The sequence below is a fragment of the Equus quagga genome, chromosome 3, assembly GCF_021613505.1.
Source record: "Equus quagga isolate Etosha38 chromosome 3, UCLA_HA_Equagga_1.0, whole genome shotgun sequence".
Lineage (NCBI taxonomy): Eukaryota > Metazoa > Chordata > Mammalia > Perissodactyla > Equidae > Equus > Equus quagga.
Window position 1 is genome coordinate 14,949,125 of NC_060269.1, and position 24,066 is coordinate 14,973,190.

General features: G+C 33.8%; 1 protein-coding gene across 9 annotated transcripts in view; it reads left to right on the forward strand.

Moving 5' to 3' along the window:
• The window catches only part of BLTP1 (bridge-like lipid transfer protein family member 1), a 192,940-nt gene that overhangs the window by 43,677 nt on the left and 125,197 nt on the right, over positions 1 to 24,066 (forward strand). For all 9 annotated transcript variants that reach the window (XM_046657183.1, XM_046657189.1, XM_046657187.1 and 6 more), the window contains 10 exons: positions 2,877 to 3,033; positions 3,453 to 3,531; positions 5,637 to 5,728; positions 8,019 to 8,136; positions 14,107 to 14,262; positions 14,531 to 14,628; positions 16,195 to 16,373; positions 16,544 to 16,650; positions 17,605 to 17,813; positions 23,418 to 23,645. In XM_046657183.1, coding sequence (XP_046513139.1) covers positions 2,877 to 3,033; positions 3,453 to 3,531; positions 5,637 to 5,728; positions 8,019 to 8,136; positions 14,107 to 14,262; positions 14,531 to 14,628; positions 16,195 to 16,373; positions 16,544 to 16,650; positions 17,605 to 17,813; positions 23,418 to 23,645 — 1,423 coding nt within the window. The remainder of the gene's footprint in view (positions 1 to 2,876; positions 3,034 to 3,452; positions 3,532 to 5,636; positions 5,729 to 8,018; positions 8,137 to 14,106; positions 14,263 to 14,530; positions 14,629 to 16,194; positions 16,374 to 16,543; positions 16,651 to 17,604; positions 17,814 to 23,417; positions 23,646 to 24,066) is intronic.

Below are 24,066 nucleotides of genomic sequence, written 5' to 3' on the forward strand. Positions count from 1 at the left end.
CTTCTCCTTGTGCCTCCCACATAGCATTTCCACTTGTGTGTCTTGTGGATCTCTGCGATCAAATTTCCTCTTAGAAGACCACGAGTCATATTGAATTAGGGCCAGCTGTAATGACCTCATTTTAACTTCATTACCTCTCTGAAGACCTCATCTCCAAATGTGACCAAATCCTGAGGTAGCGAGGGTTAGGACTTCAAGTTATGAATTTTTAGGGGGACACAATTTCGCCCACAACAGGTACATAACTCATATTAAAGATTAGAGGAGAGAAAAATTGGGGAAGGCTCTTTGGTAGAGGTAACACGTGAGTTGGATTTTGAAACATAAGAGTTAGCCAGGAAAAGGAGAGGAGGATAAACAATGGAGGCAAGGGAAGAATCCTGAAAATGCATGATACAGCGGAGAGTGGTCTTCTAAGTTCTATAGGTTCTAAGAGATTTGTAGGTAGTTAAGAAATACAGATTTTATACTGGAGGTGATGGAGAGTTTCTGAAAGGATTTTTTATTCTTTAGTCATTCTATTAATTTTGAACAATTCTTATTTTTAATATATTATGAGCATCTTTCTACTTATTGAAGAATTTTAAACAAAGGAGGGGACATTTACCACTCATGATGAGGGAACATCTAAATTTTTATGTAAATAGACATTTCTTAAAGTTAGTTTAGTTTTTGTGTTCTTTTAAAATTACTGGATTTAAATTTTCCTTTTATGATAAAACTTTTCCTACAGTAAGCCATGCTATCTTCACTGTGGAACCCTTGAAAATGAGGGTTTCTACATTCCATTAAGTAACAGTTACATGTTGTTAGATTTGAAAGGAAAAAATTAAAAGAAAGCTTTAAAAAGACATATAAAATATTTTTACATTTCTAGTACTTGAATATAGTGTGATTCTTCTTAAACTATATTAATTTTATTACATTAAAGAAAAGTATTAGGGTATATTTACATGAAAGTCCAAACTAAAATTCTTTTAATATACAGTCATATTCACTTCTGGGGTGATCTTTGTATTATACAGAGAAATGACACTGAAGTTAACATGCAAGAAAAATTTGCTTTACCCGACTCGCTTCAGTAGGTCCTGACTCTGTCAGGAGAGAACAGCAATACCTTTCTTAACCCAGACTTAACAAAACCATTCAGGTTTATTTAAAAAAAAAAAAGAATTTATTTTCACATAGGTTTAGTTTACTAACGTGAGTCATACTTATTTCCTCACTTACATTTACAAATGGTACATTTCCTCTTTTGTAGCCATTTCCTTTTCTCCATCCCCATACTCAGTTTCTACACAAATGTGAACTGTAATCAGAAATGGATGGTAAGGTCAGTTTTCTTAGTATCCACCTGTTAATGTAAGAAGTATGGGAAGAAATCTCAGCTGTTTTCCTATTGGATAGTTCACTCAGCATTGTGAGAAGTTTTTGATCTCTGGTGTAGCATGACCTTTTAGCTTGTAGATTTTGATGTCAGTTCTGTCACCTTTATATGATTTTTCTGAATTTTAAGATATTCAGCTTTTCCTTCATTATATTTTCTTTTTAAGAGTTTTCATGGCAGAGTTGACATACAAACTTTATTAGGTTTGCCCTAAATCCTTAGGTGATAACTTCAATAATGCAAACATTCCTGGCATCGTCTGGCCTTTCATTGCTTTCATTTAAGTGTTTTCATTTATATTTTCATGCTTGGTCATCATAACCCAGTGAGATAGACGGGCAGGTGTGGTGAACTCATCCTACCTGTGAGAAATGCAGTGATAGTGTAGAAGATCTTCTACAGCATCCAGAGCCGAGAGTCAAAGCAGCCCTTCAAGTCCAGTGCTCTTCTGCCCACCGTGTAGTCCATGACCATCTGATGATCATATTGGATTCTTTGTCATTAAAAGTTTAAGAGTTTTAGTTTTATATATTTGTGTCTTAGTTAGCACATTTGCAGAACTTTGTTTTCCTTTCATGCACATTATTTAATGATGGCAAGTTATAGTCTGATGGGTTTACAAATTTTGTTGTGTTCATCTAATTTTTCCCAGTCTTATTTATTCCAAGCAGCATTTCCTGTTACTGGCGACTCCTTCCTCAACCCTTCCTGTTAAAAAGCCACAAACTGGCACCTTCTCTGAATGTCTGAGTAACATTATACTATTTTTGACCATGAATTGAAAATTGCTTCACTTCTTTCATCTTTGTCAAATGATAAGGGTAGGCAAATATATTAGGCTCTTAGCCTCCAAATACTTTTTAGAAATCAATAGTTCTTTAGACTCTTATTGATATACTATTGATTAAAAATAATGATTATGATAATAACAGCCATCTTTCCCATGTGCCATGTACTGCCACGTCTTTTCCATATGTGTTGTCATTTAATCCTCGGATCTATTCTGTGAGACCAGTTATGTTATTCTTATTTTTGAGATGAGAAAGCGGATCAGGTGTCCTCAGAAAGGTTAAGTAACTTGTCTGGAGTGAAATGATGATTCTAATTAAACCATCTTCCTTCAGTTCTTTCTTTGCCATTTGGACAAGTGAAGTACAATTGGTATACTTGTATAAAGTCTTTAATTTCTCACAGTATGCTTGAATATTGCAGATTTGGTCTTACCTATGTCTCCTTTGATAATGGTATATTTAATAAGTGCTCAAAGCTTATGATCTTTGGAAATATAAAACATTGGAGAAATAGTTTTCAGTTTATTGAAAGGAAAATTATAGTAGGTGTTATTTTGTGACTTTTTTTTTTTCTATTTTATGTCTAATTGTTAAATGAGATAGCAGTGATAAAATAAAGTTAGAATACTGATTTTGGTCCCTTATCAGAAGTAATTTGGTTGGAATAATGTCATTATTCTTTCTACCTTCTTATATAGAGATTGCTTATGGAAATTCTTCTTCCCACCTGATTATCAAGTTCTGAAAGTTTCTGAAATTGCACAGCCTGGGAGACCAAGACAGATCCTTGCTTTTGAACTGAGAATGAATATTATTGCAGATGCTACAATTGACTTGCTGTTTACCAAAAATAGGGTAATTATTGAAATATTACAGTAGAAAATAATGTTTAAAATTTGAACGTTATTTTCCAGAGTATTTTTCTGGCGACTAGTCCTATACTTATATTCATTTCTATGAACTTTCTATAAACCCTCTCACCCCTCCCCCCCCAGTAATTGTATGTATGTTACTTTCATTAAGTGCCAAATAGTAGAAAGAAGTTAATAATAATAGTCCTTTGTACCATAGTTTGATTTATTTTCTCCTTTGTATATGACCAAATTGTCTTAGTGTATTTTTGGTATAAATTTGGACTTTTGTTCTTAGGAACTTTTAATACCTATTTAATATCATTGATGATTATATTTTGTCTGTGAAAGTAACTGAAAAGTAAAGTTGGGATTATAATTATAATAAATGTTTTATATGGATTAATTTTTTTCTTTTGGTAGGAAACAAATGCTGTACATGTAAATGTAGGAGCTGGCTCATATTTAGAAATTAATATTCCAATGACAGTTGAGGAAAATGGTAAGCTGCAATGAGTTTTTTCTGTTTTAAATGATTAGTAAACAATTAATATATAGATAATATAGTTCATTAATCCATTTAGACTAACATTAATGGGGTTTTCTTTTTCAGCGTTTTCAGTAAATGTTGCATAATTAAATTATTTGTGCACCTAGAGGGAAGGGAAAAATGTTTTAGTCAAGTTAGGTCTTATTATTTTATGCTTTCGTTATACCCTGTACTTTTCTCTTGTAAGACTGAGCACCATTTGCTTAGCATATGTTTTTCCTGTTAGTTTGTTGCTCCGTGAGAGCAGATGCTGTGTCTTTCTTTTTGCTGGTGTGTACCTGGTGCTGAATCCAGTCCCTGGTGTATGGTACCTGGGCAGTAAGTGTTTGGATGACTAACAGGCTTTGTTTTAGGTTATATTGTAGTAGATTTTGTTGGGGAGTAAGCTGGGTACTTTGAATAGCATAACTTTAAGAAAGTGGAATATTTCATATTTAAAATATTAAATAATGCCCTGGTAGCTTTGGTTTCATTTTAGCTGAGGTAATCTAAGTTCATTATGTATTTGAAATTTGGGTTCTGATACAAGTTAATCAATAACATGATTCAATACTTTTTGTTGAATTTATCAAAATATTTAGCCTTCTTCATTTTTCTTTTTCCCATTCTCTTATTACATTTGTAATTGAGAGCAATTAAAATGAAATTCCGCTTTATTTATTCACTTTCTTGAGAGTATAGAGAATAGCAACTTACTCTTATTTTTAAATCACTAACCAGTAATGTTACTAAGTATAATTGGAGTAATTTTTATACAATTCTCTGTTCTCTTTTCTTTTTTCTGTCATTTATTTTTTTGCTACTATAAGAAGAAAGCAGGCAGAGGGGTTGACTAGATTCATTAGCTGGCATAAAAGGGTAGCAGTCAGGTCCACCTGCTTGGATAATCAACTGAAAAAGTGACTGAGAATGGCATAGTGTATCTTTTCCCTATAACTTTGGGGCTATTTTAGTGAAGAACTAAACTTTATCATAGCTAGTTTAAAGAGAATAATTATACTAAGTCTTGAAGCAGATGCTTGAGATTCTTAGGACTGGTTGATTCAAAGTAGTCCGTTGAAAAGAACTATCTTCTAGGACAGCCTTAATTACAGATGTATAATGGGAGAAAGGCGATTGGGGGTTGCACAAAATTGAGAATGGGTCAGTTGAAGGAGTGCTTCTACCATTTTTAAACTGATGATGCATGTAGGAAATAGCATTTATACAAAAAATTTTTTGTACAGTTATTGGTGCACTGGGGTGAAGGGACTGCCTGATGCCCGAGGGGATAAATGTCTCGAGCATACCAACTAGGAATTCGTGTGAAGTGCCGTGGTGCACTGGTTGTGGAACTCCGAGTGCGTTAAGGGTCTAAGGCAAGCCCTGGTGGGTTTGTGGCAAAGGTTAGGGGGCTTTTGAGACGGCGTTCTGAGGGGAAAGTAGACTTAGGCCCACACAGGAGTGAATTGCAACTCAGATGCAGTTAGAACATGGAGAACATTGCTTCAGAGAGTCAGCTGTTTTAAAGAAATTGCCCAGAGCAGGATGCATGTTGAATTAGCCATATTATAATGACCATGAGTTACTGTTTGTAGAAGGGAAGTCCATCAAGAAAGGAAGTGAAATACTCTGAACTTTCCTGCTCTTGCTCAGAATGGGGCTATATTGTTTGGTAATTGTCATTACTTAAGGAATAGCTGTTGTTTAGAAACTGTCATTACATAAGGAGAGGTTGAAAATATGTATCCTTGAGTCAGTGGAAGAAGAAAAGACATGGGAGCGCTCTTAAATAGTTGAAAACTATCATTTAGAGAATACACTTGTAGTTTTGCACTGAAAAGCAAAATCAGGGTAGACACGTGAAGATGGAACTTCCTTCTTTCAGAGCTGTTTAAATGTGAAAGATCACGTCTCAGGTAGTAAGTTCCACATCGCTGAGGTGTATTTAAGTAGGGACTGATCACCATTTTTCAGCGTCCTTCTTTGGGAGGTGGTGGGAGTTGTTTCCAGTCCAAAATTTTTAATTATGTGTATATTTTTTAAGTTCTTAATTTTTACATTTTCACCTATTTTAGGTTACACCCCTGCAATTAAAGGACAACTCTTACATGTTGATGCCACTACCAGCATGCAATACCGGACTCTTTTAGAAGCAGAAATGTTAGCAGTAAGTCTAGAGTCTATGATGATATGTGCACAAGCATACAATACAAATTTGGTTTTAATTTTTTAATATAAAATTTTAATGACCAAGAAGTCATCAGAAGGTCCATCTTCTTGTTCAAGAACCACCAGGTGCCTTTGGCCCTGTATTTGGGAAGAAGAGTAGATTCCCAGTGCTGTGCACTCCCTTTGACATTTCTCTGTTGCTCTGATATATGGGTTTTTGGCCTTTAAAAATGTGAAAAATTGTTAGAATATTGTTTTTAAACTGGATTGTATGGCCAGACTAACTCTTTAGTATGTTGTAAATAGGATATTTTTTCGCTTTTTATGTTTTCTGACCCCATTGGATTCTTTCTCAGGACTTAATAATTCATTGTGCTTATTTACTTAATAAGTTAAAAGAAAGAAAATCTTATTGATTTCCTGGATTGCTCCATATTAGAAACAGAAAAAATATGGAAATTCTCGTGATTCAGATTGCAGATTGAAGACTCACTAGTCAGGCAGATTTATTATTTTTTATCAGGGACAACAACAATAATGGCAAAAGCCACTATGTAGAACGGCTGATATTCAGAGAGGATTCTTTTATATGATGGTACCATTAGGTCCTTAATTGCTTGTCTAAGCAAGCATATTTATACATGATATATATGTAAATTAAAAGGAACTTTGCAATTACCAAGAATATATTGAATAACATACATATTTAGCATTTTAATGAATTCCTGAGCTGGTACAGATAAATAGTGCTATGCAATAATGCTATTCCTGGTCAGGCAGCTCTTACCTTTGCAGAATTGCCAAGCTTTGGCGGGTAGACTACACCACAAAGTACTGTTTCTGATCTATAACTATCGTGCTGTCAAATGGGAACCCAGGAGACACTAGTGACCAGACTTCTGTGGGACAGTATGCATTGTACTCCACTCTCCGTGACCCTAAGCCTCTCACTTAACAGATTAGGCTTAAGGAGGAATTAAGGATGTTGGCCGCCACTCTGTTAGTTTAGCTAGAGTGCAGCATCAAAACTGTAGCCTAATTTGTTGTTCTTGAAGTTTTTCAACCACATCATGGCTTAGTATTTTGAAGAGTTGGATGGAACAGTGGATACTGACCTTTGGCCACAGCAGTATTAAAATTTTGAAGCAACCTTGTGTTCAGCTCAGCAGTAAAATAAGTTTTAATTGCTCACTAGTGTGTGTGAGTTCATTTCTTTTTCTTTTTATTGCAGTAACATTGGTTTATAACATTGTATAAATTTCAGGTGTACATCATTCTATTTCGATTCCTGTGTAGATTACATCATGTTCACCACCCAAAGGAGTAATTACAATCCGTCGCCACACGCATGTGCCTAATCACCCCTTTTGCCCTCTTCCCTCTCCCTTCCCCTCTGATAACCACCAATCCAGTCTCTGTCTCTATGTGATTTTTGTTGTTTTTAATCTTCTACTTATGAGTGAGATCATACAATATTTTCTCCCTCTGACTTATTTCTCTTAGCATGATACCTTCAAGGTCCATCCCTGTTGTCACAAATGGCCAGATTTCATCATTTCTTATGGCTGAGTAGTATTCCATTGTGTGTGTGTATCTATATATATATATATAGATATACACACACCACATCTTCTTTATCCATGCGTCCCTTGATGGGCACCTAGGTTGCTTCCAAGTCTTGGCTATTGTGAATAATGCTGTGATGAACATAGGGATGCATGTGTAAACATTTGTGTTTTCATGTTCTTTGGAAAAATACCCAGCAGTGGAATAGCTGGATTGTATGGTAGTTCTATTCTTAATTTTTTGAGGCATCTCCACACTGTTTTCCATAGTGGCTGCACCAGTTTGCATTCCCACCAGCAGTGTATGTGGGTTCCCTTCTCTCCACATCATCTCCAATGCTTCTTTCCTGTCTTGTTAATTATAACCATTCTGACGGAAGTGAGGTGAATCTCTCATTGTAGTTTTGATTTGCATTTCCCTGATAGTTAATGATGTTGAACATCCTTTCACGTGCCTGTTGGCCATCTGTATATCTTTGGAGAAATGTCTGTTCAGATCTTTTGCCCGTCTTTTAAATGGGTGGTTAGTTGTTTTGTTCTTGAGATGTATCAGTTCTTTATATATTTTGGATATTAACCCCTCATCTGATGTATGGACCTTCTGTTCAGCTCAGTAGGAAAACAAGTTTTAACTACTCACTAGTGTGTGAGTTCATTTCTAATGCTGTCCACACAATGTCACATTTTAAGCTTTAATATTTTTACTTAACCTTTGGTTTGTAGTTCCACATCAATGCCAGCTACCCCCGAGTTTGGAACATGCCGCAGACGTGGCAGTGTGAGTTAGAGGTTTACAAAGCCACCTACCACTTCATCTTTGCACAGAAGAACTTTTTTACAGGTAATTTTCTAATAAATGTAAATACAGTGAGATTTATCACAGAACTTGTGTACAGTAAGTTTTGCTTTTAGATTCAACATAGTGATTTGATAACACAATTCATACTTTCTTACTTTTGCACTGCTTTTCGGGCCGAGAATATCAGAGGGAAAATTTAAATGTAGGTATTTTGTGCTCTTTTCTAACCCAAACAAGGAAAATACGAACCCAAAACTGAACTTAGAAGAAAATGGACAAACTCATCTTAGGCTAGTCCTTCGTGTCAGTCTAGTGGGGGATAAGATGGGGAAAATCAATCAGTTTCTTTCTGTTCCTGAATTAGGCATCAGCAGCCTTCATTATTTTGTTTTAATTATTGTAATCCACAAACAGTATATTCAAATAGTCAAATATGTTATTTTTTTACTTGGATCCCTACTTACTCCTTTCCGTTGGCATGGGCAGTTGAGTTGATGCTATCATTAGTTGGAAAAATTCCTTTATTTCTTGCAGCATATTATGATAGCTACTCATGAGTGTGGGAACACATGGTCTTGGTCTCTGAATAACACAAATATTACTACATAAAAGTATGTAGCGTTGCTTCAGTCTTCCTGTAAAAGATTTAGCCAGATAGAGTCGGTCTGATTTGCCAGGGTCAGTGGCTACGCTAGAGCTCCTAATATTTGCTTGACTGATTGCTGCATTTATCCATCCATCCATCCATCCACCAATCCACCAGTTGTTTACACGCATCTGGTCTGTCCTGAGTAGTTAGATATTTGTGGGTATAGTGGTGATTAAGGTATTCATAGATGGTCCAGTCTTGACATTATTTACTACCAATATGATGTTGATGAAATTACTTAATTATCTAAGCTTCAATTTCAGTTACTAGAGTTTTAGCTTTTTATAATGCCATTACTACAATATGTTCAATTGTGTCTTTTATTTTGTTTTTTGGTTTTATTGGGAGCCTTGGGGACTAGATAGAATGCTTCTACATTCTTGGAGTTATGTAATTCTTCTCCAAGGCTCAAGTCAGGGTCCCGTAGCAGAAATTTTGACACAATCCTTGGCAACATAGATGTCTGTCAGTGAAGCTAAACATTGAATCCGTACTACTCAATTCTGATTTTTGAAAAAAATTATAGCTAAAACTTCTAGTGTGTATTGTCTGTCTCTGTTCTAAGCAATTTGTACATACTAAATTGTTGAATCCTCGTAATAACTCTCTGAAATCAATATTATTATCGTCATCCTTATCTTACAGATGAGGAAAGTGGGGTACAGAGTGGTCAAGCAATTTGTCCAGGCTCATACCACTAGTAAGTTGGTCAAGCTAGGATTCCAACCCAAGTAGTCTGGCTCAAGAATCTGTTATATACAGTTTCTTTGACAGTAGCCTTTTCCCTCTCACCTAAGATTTTGTAGTTTTTAACTTTGCTAATCTTTTAAAATAGGTTCCTGTTTTCTTTTTTTTTAGATTTTTTATTATAAATTATTCAATTTATTTAAACTGAAAAAAAATCAAAGCTCAGCATTTTCAAGCATTTAATCTTTCACGTTGTTTTTCCTCCAGAAATTTCCCATCCTCAGACTCTGGTAGTGCTAAGAATAGTTGGAGTAGAAGTATAAATTCCTCAGGATTTAAAATTTTTTACTTTGTAGTAGCACTTTCATTTAGACTGAGTATTGTATTAGTTACTTTTAAACAGCCAAGTACACATTTCTTAAATTACAACCATGTTTTCCCTAAATTATTTTTTTCTCTAACTCTAATCTTTACATCTCTTAAAATTGACTTTTGGTTTTTTATTTTTTCTAAAATTTATTTGGAGAAATTTAAAAAATATAGAAAGATACAAAACAACTTCTCATCTCCTGGATTTAATGGCTGTAATATTTAGTCATATTACTTCTGTTGCTTTCTAGAGTCTTAAAAACTTTATTTTTTATAAAGGATGGCTTAGAGACTGATACATTTTTAGTCTTGGAGCGAATGTCATGGTGTTTGAATTATTTTCCTCTTTCCTCAGTTTTATATTTCTCTATTGACAGAATTCTACATAAAATAAATTATCTATTTGGTGTGAGGGAATGCCTACTATTCCTCAACAGCCATTCTCGTGCCCATTATTAGTGAGATAAAATTGTTCTTGAGAGATTTCAGTGTGGGACAAAGAGAGCTTCATGATAAATATAATTAGATCCTCAGGAATGAAAGATGTAGAACAAAGGCAGAATCTGGGAATAATGAAATTGACTTTGATTTACTTTGATAAGGGGGAGAAGAAAACAATATAACAGTACTGCAAAGCTCCAGTACCAATTGATTGGCATTTTATAGGGTGTTTGCCTAGCAACTTAATTATAAAATGAGTTGTAGATGAGTTTTTTCAGACTAACATTTAGATTTCCAGCTTAATAACTTTAAAAATTTGTTTAAAAATTTATCTAAATGAGTATGACAGTTATCAAAAAAGTGCTTCCTTTTTCTAATCAAGTTATTTGATAAAACCATCTGGTAATGAGAGCAGCTTTTGATTTAAAGAGAAATACGAATTAGAAATAGTTTTTGAGGATCCTAGTAAAAATATTTTGTTACCATAACTTTTAATCTTTATCAGTAAGGATGTTGTATAAGCTGGTAGGGAAACTGTCTTGCAGAATGTGTTGAAATTTCAATTAAGATATAGAAGAAAAAACTATAAGACTTGTTAAAATAGAAATTGGCTAATAATTTTGTAAAATTACATTGGTTTCCTGAGATGATTAGTAGATTATTTGAATTTGTGTTTATTTTACTAGCAATTATACCTCAATCTTTTAACTAGTAGAAATGTAAAGTAGATAAATGGAACCAATAAAAGTTGAAAGTCTCTTATGAATAATGATTCAAACAAATATAAACCATGATCTCAACAAATATAAACCATGATCTCGGCCCACAGAGAACTTAGAGGATATCACTTGTGGGCATTTCTTGTTTTGTAGTATTTATCACTCTCAAGTGTATTGGCATGTGCTCTAGACTTAGACGAATGAAACAGTGCAAAACAGTGTATATATTGAGTGTAAGCATGAATTGTGAAGCTAACAAATGCATGTTGGAAAGACGTGAGTACAGAAGAAATCACTATGATCTGAAGGGAATCAGAGAAGGTAAAGAAGGACATTAAGATCTGAAATGGTCTTTGTAAATGAACTCAGTAATACTAAGATTTGTGTAGTCTGTTTCCATAGAGCATTCCAAAGCATGTTCATTTCTGTTGTCCTCACAATGACTTTAAAAACGGGTAGCTGTTATTGCTGTCCCTGAGTTAACAGTGAGGAAATTGAAGCCCAGAAATGTTCAATGCCTTGGACAAACTGATGAAACCAGTAAGTTGAAGAGACATTTAAGAACCATTTTTTGGTTGTAGACCCTGTGCTCTCTCTCTGTAGTATCATGTTGTTGTTAAAGATGGTTAGAGTTTTCTTCAGCAGAGAGGATACCAAGGAGTGTATTTATTTTAGATAATGATAGTTTGAATAAAGGAGCAGAACTAAAAATGTTTATGAGGCAGAAAAGTGAGAAAATCAGCTTGATGAATTTGTGCTGTGGAGTTGGCTAATTCCAGAGATGACTTTTGGACGTCTCCCAAGTGCTAGACACTGTGCTAAAGAACAAAGTTAGAAAGCAGGGATAGAGACAGGTTAGTTAGGTAGGGTGGCATGTAGATGTAAAACTTTAGAGGTGAGCGTAGATAGTATGAGGTATGATGAACCACTGTGATTGCTTGTTAAATGAAATAAAAATATATTTAAAGTAAATCTGATGAGTGAAATTTTCTCTATTCATAGAACAGGTTAAGAGTCAAATGCCTTTTGCTGTTGATATAGTAAAACTCTGTATCTTAATATTAATTTAAGTTGTTATTGACATTTGATATTAAATGTACTATTTTGCCATTTTATTGAGAGGGCTTTCTTTCTAATATATGTACACAAGCTTTTGCACATCGCAGTTAAATTTCAAATGAGTTCTTGATATTACGTAAGATAAATTTGACTTCTGATTTCATTATTGAATCTAATAATTTTCACTTTAAAGATTTCCTTTAAAATTCAAAGAAAACAACTTTATGTAATTATTTGCACTTAGTATTTTCCTTAGAATATCTTTAATAATAAATGCTACCATTCGAGGAGGGCTTACCCTGTGGCAGTTACTGTCTAAAACTACATGTATTATCTCAATTCTCACAATAACTGTGAAGTTGTCCCCATTTTGTAGAAGAGAAAACTGATAGCATTTAGGTCATTTGTTCAAGATGACATGGCTAGTGAAATGATACAGCCAGAATTTAAACCCAGGACTGTTTGGTATCAAAGTTTGTGCTGTAATAATCTTGCTTCCAATTGTTGCTTTCTCTCAAATGCACAAAGTTCTAATTTTATATGCGTAGTGCTGTGTTATGTACTGTGGGATGAAAAGATGAGCGTGACACTTCTAAGAGGAGACCATTCATTGAAAGACATTATTGCTGGGAGTATACAATGCGTGTAAGTGATATGAATGCCAGAAGAAACAGTAGAGGAAACCATGGTGATAGATCAGGGCTAACATTGCTATATAAAGATCTTTTGCCTTTTGAGGTTAAAAAAAAATTAAGATATCAAATGATAAGTAGACTAAGTATATGAACACAGTTTTTAAAAGCAGCAGTTAAACCATACAAATCAGAAATACGACTAATCAGTAATCAACAAAGATGATTGACTATAATTCTAAGGCCAAGTCTATTTTGTTCACCATTGTGTTCCCAGAGTCTAGAACAGAATCTGGCACACAGTAGACAGTTTGTGAGTGTTTGTTGAATGAATAAAACAACATGAGAAAATGTTCAACCCTATTTATAATTAGGAAATTCTATTAAAGTGTGATACCATTTTTCAGTTACCACTTACCAAACTGCACCCTACCTCTCAGAGAGAGAGAGAGAGAGAGGTAGAAAGAAATATAATGCAGAAGAGGGTACAGTGAAATAGCTAGTAGAACACAGATTTCTGTTAGGAGTATAAATGGATTCACTACTCTTGGAAAGCAATTCTGTAATCTATACTAGCCTTCAAAAAATTCATAAATTTTGGGGGCTGGCCCCGTGGCTGAGCGGTTAAGTTCGCGCTCTCCAGTGCAGGCAGCCCAGTGTTTCGTTGGTTCGAATCCTGGGCGCGGACATGGCACTGCTCATCAAACCACGCTGAGGCAGCGTCCCACATGCCACAACTAGAAGGACCCACAACGAAGAAGATACAACTGTGTACTGGAGGGCTTTGGGGAGAAAAAGGAAAAAATAAAATCTTAAAAAAAAAAAAATTCATAAATTTTGACCTAGTATTTTACTTCTGGAATCTGTACTGACAAAGTAATCCTGAATATGTAAAATATCTCGCATGAAAATGTATGTGGTAACATTATTATAAAGAGCACAAAAATTTGGAAAGTCTAAATATCCAAGTATAGTAAATGGTTAAGTAAATCTTGGCAAATGTCTTTAATGAACTGTGATTAAAATTTTTGTTAATGTGTTTGAAATAGCATGGAAAAATTTTAAGTTCAGTGCAAAAAAGCAACATATAAAACATATGCATCTAGGATAGTGTAAAAATCTACATAGAAGAAAATGTATTCATGATGTTGAATATTTGGGTAGTGGAATATTGAGTGATTTTTTTTCCTCTTTTATCTTCAGAAGTTTCTTTAAAAAAATAATAGGCATATGAAATGCATAACATTTTTTAAATTTGGAACTGTGATTAGTAAGTAAACATTTGTTTACTGTCAAATCATTTAGCTATATCTTAATGACCTTTTAATATTTCATTATAAATATTCTTTTTAGTTACAAAAGAAAAATTCATTTTTGACTGGTATTAGAATCTTTATATTTTGTTTTCTGAATTTCAATTAATTTTGCTTTCTATCTCCCACCCCGATAATTTTAGATTTAATTCAAGACTGGTCTAGTGATAGTGCTCCAGACATTTTTTCATTTGTTCCATATACATGGAATTTTAAAATCATGTTTCATCAATTTGAAATGATTTGGGCTGCTAATCAACACAATTGGATTGACTGTTCCACTAAACAACAGGAAAATGGTAAGAACTTTTAAAGAATTAGGTTAAGCGTTCTGTTCATGAAGACATACCAACAAAGAAAATTGGTATTGATTTTGTGGTTTTAATAGATACTAGAATTGATCTTGTCCATTATCTTTTGAGACCGTCAGAGAACTATTTCAGAGTTTGTATTGGACTAAGCGTATTATCTTAAATTTAATTTGATTTGTGTGTATTTAAGGCAATTTTTATTTAAAACTTTATTGGAAATAAGAGTAAATTTTCTTTTTTTCCCTTTTTTTGGTAGTGTATCTGGCAGCCTGTGGGGAAACACTGAACATTGATTTCTCTTTGCCTTTTACGGACTTTGTTCCAGCTACATGTAATACCAAGTTCTCTTTAAGAGTATGTATAATTGAATGTGTTGTTTATTCCATAAGGTTTATTAGTAAGTTTGATTTCCCAAAGCTTATCTTTACCGTCCCCTGCCCATCTCATTGCCACCCTGAGGTATTTTAGCTTTCCTGTATTGTTTACTAACTTTAGTGTCTGTTACAGAATTGTTATTTCTTTTTTGCAGTTAACTGTAATATTCTGCCATTCCCCTAAGTTCGCCAACTTCCCCTAAGAAATTGGGCAATAAAAAAAAAATTTCCTGAGCTGATTATTTTTTTAGAGCTCATTTCTAAAAATCTATATATTCTCTTAAGAACCCCTTCTAACTCTAATGTTTACTCTGTCTATGAACTAGATTTTAGTTACCTATATTTCATTCCTAATTGTAACCACAATTTCAAGGAATAACCACAAATACCTTTCTTTTATCCAAAAGCCAGCTCTTATGAGTTCAAAACGTTGTGGAACACCTAATTTTAGATTATGTGCAATCAGTAGTAGTTGTTAGTATTGGTGGAGGTTACGGTAGTAAAAAATAGCAACAATAATAATAAGAGCAGCTAAGACCTATTAAACGTGTTCTATGTGTCAGACACTATTCCAAGTGCTTTGTGTGTAGTAACTCATTTAATTCTCAGATCAGCCCTCTTGAAGTAGTAGTTGTCATTATCTGCATTTATGGACTAGGACACTGAGGAGCCGAGCTCCTGTAACTTGTCGTGCAGCTAGTGAGTGGCTGAGTTGGAATTTGAACCCAGGCAATATAGATTAGGGCTCTGTTCTTTTAACCACTCTGCTATGCTGCCTGTTAAGAAACCAGGCATCATGACGAACAAAGAGGGGCTGGCCCATGGTCAAGTGGTTGAGTTTTGGTGCTCCGCTTCGGCGACCCAGGGTTTCTCGCCAGTTCGGATCCTGGGTGCGGACCTGGCACCGCTTGTGGGTCTGTGCTCGGGCAGCGTCCCACATGTCACAGCTTGAGGGACTCACAACTGAAATATACAGCTATGTGCTGAGGGGCTTTGGGGAGAAGAAGAAAAAATAAGAAAAAGTAAATCTTAAAAAAAACCCCAAAAAACAAAGATTAGGAGATAAGGAAAAAAGTGAAACTGAGTGAGGGTCCTTTGATAAACCTATTTGGAATTCTTAAAAGTCACTTGAGGAACCAAGACTTACTAGAATCGAAAGAGACAATTGTATTTTAAAAATTAATAAAAATGCACAACATATTCCACTTGAGCTCATATTAGATGATTTTTAATTTTTTTTCTGAGTTATATGTGAAATTGTGAATTCCCTTGGAAGATAATCTTTTTACTCTTTTGTGGAAGGAAACTATGCCTTTTACTTTCCTGATTTTTTTCGTTGACTTTCTAACTAGGATTGTTTTAGTCAATGTAAAATCTTATTCCAGTTATTTACCTGACCATTCAGGGTAAAATCTGTGACTTGAAATTTGTGTTTTTCTTTTGAATTTATTCTCATGATTACTATAGATAGGTTTGCCTGTAATAGTAACCTAACATATTTATGTACCTATTTTACTACTTTGGGTTATTATAAATTATTTTTTAGGGAGAAGATGTTGATCTTCATTTGTTTCTACCAGATTGCCACCCTAGTAAATATTCATTATTTATGCTGGTAAAGAATTGCCACCCAAATAAAATGACTCATGATACTGGTATTCCTGCTGAGTGTCAAAGTGGTCAGAAAACAGTTAAACCAAAATGGCGGAACATTACTCAAGAAAAGTGAGTGCATAAAATTCGTGATCTAAGTATTTTATGTTTATATGTGAAGAAATTATTCTTCTGATTCTTTCAAAGAATACCAGTAAAATTTGGTTATCTGTAACTGGTGTCTGTATGCAATTAAAGGAATAAGTACCTGACTAGAAACTTTGTTTTTTTACTCTTCGAAGGGCTGGTTGGGTTGAATGCTGGACTGTCCCAAGTGTCATGCTTACAATTGATTATACGTGGCATCCAATTTATCCACAAAAAGCAGATGAACAGCTAAAACAATCATGTAAGTGTTTTTATATCGTTTGTACTTTTGAAACTTTTGCTGTTATAATTGATAATCATCAAAGATAGAAAAAAAGTAAAAAATTTGGAAATGCATCCAATTTTTTGACATAAATCTTTTAAGAATTTTGGTATAATTACAGCTAACTTTCATTGAGCATTTAATATGTATCAAGTACTAGGCCAAGCTGTTTCCTGGCTTATATTATCTCATTTAATCTTTACAACAACTCTGTGAGAGAAATATTATTATTATTGTCATTGTGGAGTTGAGGAAATATGCTCAGAGAAACTAATTTTCTCAAGGTCTGCCAAGCTAGAAGCAGTAGAGTTGGCATATGAAACAAGGTCTGTGTGAGTCTATATTTAAAGTGCTTGATTTGTGAAATGTTAGTTTCTTTAATGCATTTTGACAACTCTCATATCATCATAGTTTCCCTGAAGCTTATATGCCTTATTATCAGGATCCAAAATGGAATTAGAGTCAAATGATATTTTCCTTGTTTTTCCAGTGAGTTAAGTTTTAAAGAATAGTTTTCATAATTTTCTTTTGTGTGGAGGTTGATAATATCACAGTGTTTTTGAATAGTTCTTTATGTGAAAATAAATTTGTAGTTTAATGCCCACGTATAGTTAAAGCCTAATTGTGAGCCAAGTTTATGTTGCAGGGACTCACTGAGAGTGTTACCTATGTTAACAGGAACTTTTCATTGATTCTTTGCCGTCTGATTTATGTATTTCTATACATATTTCAGTGAAGTTTATTCTTTATTTGCTTTCTTACTTATTAGTCTTTCAGGTTTGTTTTCATTATGTAGTATAGATATTATATCAGTGTTAATTGTTTTCATATTTGCAAAATAGAATTTTGTAGTGAATAGTCCTTGAAGAACTTCTAAGAGGTACTTTTCCCCCTCCCCCAAATGTTATATTTTTTCCTCTCAATTTCTTCCAGTGTCAGAAATGGAAGAAACGATGCTCTCGGTGTTAAGGCCATCCCAGAAAACATCAGACAGAGTTGTTTCTTCTCCCTCTGCTTCTTCACGCCCACCCATTGATCCCTCAGAACTTCCACCTGATAAACTTCATGTAGAAATGGAACTCTCCCCAGATTCTTGGATAACTCTCTATGGACCTCTATTAAATGCCTTTCTGTGTATAAAGGTATGATTTTTAAAAGAATTTATATTTAAACATAAGCAAAGCAGTTAATGTCTAATTGAAATTGAGACCATTTGAAATAGCCAGTTGGGTGTTTTGAACATGTTGAGTTTATATTATATATGTTGACTGGACTTGCGGTGCTAGACTCAATTACAAATGTATTTATTAAAAACAATGTACTTCTCAGTTCAGCATTTTTTTTTTTTGAGCATTAGTATGTTCTAGGAATTGTGCTATTTGCTAGAGATGGAAATGATATAGCATCTGTTCTCAACAAGATAAGAGGGGTATAGCAGGATAGACATATATTTGGACAAATTTTAACATGTTGTAATTAATGCAGCAATAGAAATCCAAGAGAACCTTGTTATCTGAGGATAATCGTTACCAGGAAAAGTCTGCTTCGAGTGAGTCCATTAAAACCAAACAACTTTATTTCATGGTGAATATTAAGCAAAGATTTGTTTGGAGCTCTGTCTTAAAAAATGAAGCAAATATATGAAAATGAGTTTATTTCAGAGTATGACAAATTTAGTTTTTGAAGAAATATGTGCTACTTCTTTGAACAAAGACTGAATTAAGTGTTGATTCACTTTGGTATAATTCTTCCACTGAAATTTCATGATTACATAGTATGATAGCACTTTAAGGTTGATGTCTATAGCATGATTATGAAGAGATGCTATTTTAAGAAAAATATTTGAGCACCTTGTCAGTTTTCTAGACATCACTCTTATTCTTTTGATATTCAAATCATACTTTTAAAAAGTTCCCAGCAAGTCATCAATAATTCTTGCTTGATTTACCCTTCTTTATAGGTAACTGCTCTAAGGCTTGAAGATCCTCACTTATCACTGATGGCTCTACTTGTGATTTGAGCAGTTATCCAACATCACTCTTAGCAACTTCACAAAAATTTTGCATTTTTCTGGGATTTTGCAAATTCACTTGCTTTAGATTTTCATGGTACTGTCGGATGTTTACTACATTTGATAATCAAAGAGAGACTAATTGTCCAGAATTACCAATCATGAGCAGGAGCGTTACTTGTGGGATGGATGTTTGTATGAGTCTAATCTTATCAGTATTATTTGCTTCCTTTTGCAGTTTCACGACTGCGGAGGTTTGGATATTGAATGCTTAGCTAAAAAGGAATCCCATAATGTACGGGAACAGGAGTAATTTATTCTGAAAAGGATCTAGGATGATCAGGGTTGGTCAGGGATAGACAAGCAAGGTTTGTTAGCAAAGGCTCTCTGGAAGAAGTGCTAACTGAATAAGTTTTGAAGATAGATAAAATCTCAATATTTGAATTACTGTATTATATTTACTAAAAACTACCATAAAGCATCAGGTGATGTAATTTAAGATAAAAGATGCAAGGCAAAATGTATTAAATACTTTTGGAAACCTACAGTTTCTGTTTGGTTTTACCTTTTCTTCCCCTGGGGTTTTAGGAGAGATTGCTGAAAGAGTGATTCTTCAGATTCAAAGGGGGGCACACACACACACACGCACACACATCTTTTTCTTTCTTGTAACCATTGTTTGACCTAAAATATTCTTCAAATTTTTCTCCCAATACCTTATTTTCTTAGGATTCCATGTGAATAACTAAAGAATCTAAAATGCAATTTCAAACTTGAGTCTTCCTGAAGAGGCTGAATTATACTTTAATTTAAATATAAGCAATGATTTAGTTAGCAGCTAAAGCTAGTTATGTTGATATAATATCAGTTTTGAATACTACCAGAGAGGTATAACTCTGGCTTTTGCATTACCATATGTACATCAGACCTCAATTTTTTTTATTTAAAAAAGTCCACACTCATCAAAAATAAGAGGACTATAACAAAGAAGAATACAGAGGAAGAAGTATGTGGCTTTATTTTAGACTTCATTATAATTTCAGAGATATAACCTCTGATGGTAGTTTATTATGTTTTAATGCAGACTTTTCTGTGCATTAAAGATTTTATAACAAGTTTTTAATAGTGTCAAAGTTTGTTGTGCTAAAGATTGTATTAGTATTTGCATTCATCAAATTAATTCAGGACTTGTATGAAGTGTCTACAAAAACAAATTTAAAATTTTTAAGTTTTGAGATATTTTATAAACTATGTATCCAAAACATGACAGCCAAAAAATTTTTCTAGCCTAGTGAACTCTATTCTTCCTTTTATTAGGACTATATGTAACTCTTTAAGTTTCTTTCTTTTTCCCTACCCAGAAAGCTTAGTGTCGTGCTGACATGGAGATGTTATTTTGAATATCTCTGTCTTTCCATTACCTTTTTTTCCCCCATTTGTGTTAATAATTTATGTTCTACTCAGTGTCAGTATTAGAACTTGAAAACTTTTTGGAAGTTAGGTATGAGATATGTATAATGTATGTATGTATATGTAAAAGAAAACTGTGAAAACTCATGTAACTTGAGATTGTATTTGTTTTAGTTATCAAAAGTAAACAACAAGAAATTCTAAAAGATACACTAGAAAAAAAAAAGAATCGCTCTGTATTTGTTTGACTGTAAAACTGACCTCCAAAATCCATAAAAGAAACTAGGCCTGGCATTATCATTATAAAGAATTCTAGGAAGAGTATATACTAAACATGCGTTAAAATTTATGAGGATGTTTTATGGAAATGAGAGGTCTTCTGAAAGTGTAGACAACATAGCAACTCTCAAGTGTCAGTGCAAAGTCGTTTCAGTCATACTGGAAAAGCTTCATGTCATTTCTTATGTTGTGGATACAAGGTTGAATAACAGTACCACTTATATTACTTTTCTGAACTGACTTCTTTTAGTCTCATTACGTTTTTTCTTAATGGAAGAAGAGAAATCTGAATCTAAATAGTGATAGCATGTCAGTGGTGGCAAATAGTAACTATGGATTAAGGGTATATATGGCAAGTATGTTTTCCTTATTACAAAAATAGTGTTAGTGGCCCTGAACAGAAGCCTGGTATCAAGTTTCCATTAAAAAAATTTAATATTGGAAACAGAATACTGGTAGGGTTTTTTTCCCTGCATCTCTGATTTTATTAGCCTTCTTTTAACTATTGTTGATGATTCTTCTTTTTTCTTTTTTGAGAAATGAGTATCGTTAGGTAAGTATGAATTTTTAGCTAGGAAAAAAATGGCTGTCTCCTGTTACTTGAAGTAGGTTACTTGACACTTAATACACTATCTCTAAGAAAATAAAATTACAGAGGACTCTTAAGAAAATTGAAACTGTAGCTTATTTTAGCGTTTTAAAATCATACAGGCTAGGATATATGACAAAAGAATACATTTTCCCAGTTCTGTAAGCCAATCGGTAATTCTTTCCATGAATCCTTAAGAAATTAACCCTTCCAGATGGAATTCACATTTAACAAACCCCACAAAACTTAAATAAGACATCCAACAGTAAACATTTAACTGAGACTAACTTTTTCAAGGAGTTATAATTTTAGAAGTATATTTTGTTGATAATATTCAAGAGCTGCAAATGTGTTGTCACTAAAGACTCCTAGCATTTTGTAACTCTGAAAACAGTCATTGACACATTTGGTGAAAATGTTCCCTAAAGAATTTGATATGAGTTATTTCTGTTTCAGATAATTAAGTGGAGATTGGTTTAGAAGCAAGTTGGACATTAGACCCAAGAGAATCTTTTTCTTTTAATTGTAGTAATCTTCAGGAATCTCTTTGTTTTTTTTTTTTAAGATTAAAAATTGTAAGAGACTGTAAGTGACTACAAGGGAATATTTTAAAAATAAGAGATTTACATGGTAGGATTATTAAAAATTAGCTAAAATAAGTATATCTTATTTCTGTTGGTTTGTCGGTAACTTAGTATGTTGAATGCTAATAAACATGAATGGTATACGTTGACTCCTTAAATCAGTTGTGTGGAGAGAGGGTGGGGCAGAGATGACTGGGTCTGGAGCCTATTTGCAGATAAAATCACCGAAGGAACTTTGTCACTTTCCGCCTGCCTCTGGATTCCATATTTACTGTAAATCTACTGAACCTGTCTCCAGGACTAGATGACGGCATGTATGTTTTAAAAAGACTTCTCAAATAATCTAAGGGAGAACTGCTGCTCCGAATACCTCTAGGGTTTTAATGTTGATTGAAATTTTTCAGACATTTATTTTTAGTTTTAAAAATTTAATGTTGGAATTTAGGATAAAACTAATGCTTATTTACTTTTATTTTTGTGCTTGAATTTGTCCATACCTCAGAGTTATATATGCACTTTTATCAAGATTTCAAGTGGCTGACCCAATGGTATAGTGGTTGGGTTTGTACACCCTGCTTTGGTAGCCTGGGTTTGCAGGTTTGGATCCCAGACACAGACCTACACACCGCTTGTCAAGCCATGCTGTGGCAGTGTCCTGCATACAAAATAGAGGAAGATGGGCACAGATGTCAGCTCAGGGACAATCTTCCTCAAGCGAAATAGGAGGATTGGCAACAGATGTTAGCTCAGGACAGATCTTCCTCACTCCCACCAAAAAAATAAAACCACCCCACAAAAATAAATAAATAAATAAAGGAAATGCTTTAAAAAAAGAGAGAGATTTCAAGAAGGTTCTAAGTCGGCCCTGTATTAGTTAGAGGCACATAACAATAGAGAATAAAGGAAAAAGCACCAGTTCAGTGAGTGAGTAGATTTGAGATTTTAATATTAGTCCTGCCACTAATTAACTTTAAGCTTTTTAACCTTAAGCCCTTCAACATCCTTTCCTATGAAAAGATATTCATTGACCTGATGTCCAGAACCCTAGCCAGAAAATAAATGTCAATAACCAAAGTGCAGAATTTACAAAAATACGAACTTGGTTCTAATATTGAACAAATATAATTAACAGTGTTAACTGGAATATTTTAAGAACTTTTGATTACTACTGGCAGATCATATAGGCAAAATTTAAATTCAGAATTAATGGGAAGGAAAAAGAATTTTAATTAAAAATAAATTTAAATTCTGATGCAAAAACTCCCAGAATAGTAATAGTTGAAACACTTCTGAAATTCTGATGCATAAGAGCAAGATGAACTGTGTGAAATGTGTTTATAACACGTTTTTGTCATCACTAACCAAAATTGGACATTTGTATTGAAGCTATTAAAATATTCCCGATAAATATCGCAACTGGGACATATAAATTGTAGTGTTTAGCTAATTGGATTTAGCCAGATGGATTTTCAGTGAATTGTTCTTCTTCTCCCAAAGGATGTCTCTGGGTTTTATTGCCTCAGAACTCTGAGAAGCACAGATTGAAAACCATTGAACCTTACAGAGCTTAAAAGGTTTCTTCTGGTACCGAAATTGAAGTTTTTGCTGTAATTGGAGGTGGCGTTGTCATGAAGCTTTACTATAAACTTCTGTAACTTTTTGTTTTGGTTTTTTTTTTGCTATTTATTTGCTAAGCAGCCAAGTAAGTGTAAGTTTTTAGTATGTATATCTTTTTCTCATTTTAAGGAAATAGACTTGATGCTTTTGATTAAATAAGATAGGTTAGGGAGATAGTTTACAAATTTCGGGCTCTAAGGTGAGAAGTTATTTTTACATATCTCTTTTGATAGCAGTTTTTTCTTAACATTCATAGGAAAACTACTTTGGGGAAGATGACATGTATATGGATTTTGAAGAGGTTATTTCAAGCCCTGTTCTGTCACTGTCAACATCATCCAGCTCTGGGTGGACTGCTGTTGGAATGGAAAATGACAGAAAGGAAAATGAAAGTTCAGCCAAGTCAATTCATCCGCTTACCTTGCGTCCTTGGGATATTACTGTACTTGTTAATTTGTACAAAGTTCACGGGCGTCTTCCTGTTGTAAGTGTTTGCATATTAAAATAGTCTGAAGTGTATTATGGAATTCACCCAGCATAGGAAACTAAATATGTGTCTGCGCGCATGCACACACATCCACACACTCTCTCTTACAAAAAATTCAGATTCAGAAACTTCTAAATATATCCTTTTATCTTTATAAGCTAGTTTATTATTTTCTTCATACTGTAATTACTTGATCATTGATTACTTTCTGTTTTACTTTAGCTCCCTCTTTGCTGTTCTGCGTAACTTTAGAACATTTTGTCATGGCATTGAGTTGAATAGTTTATAGTTAGCCTGATGGATATTCTAGGACTTAACATTTTCTTAGCCTTTATCTCAAACTCCAGATCAGTTTGGGCCCTTGTGTTGGACCCATTACAAAATCAAGATTCAGGCCTGATCCTCAATGTTGAATTGT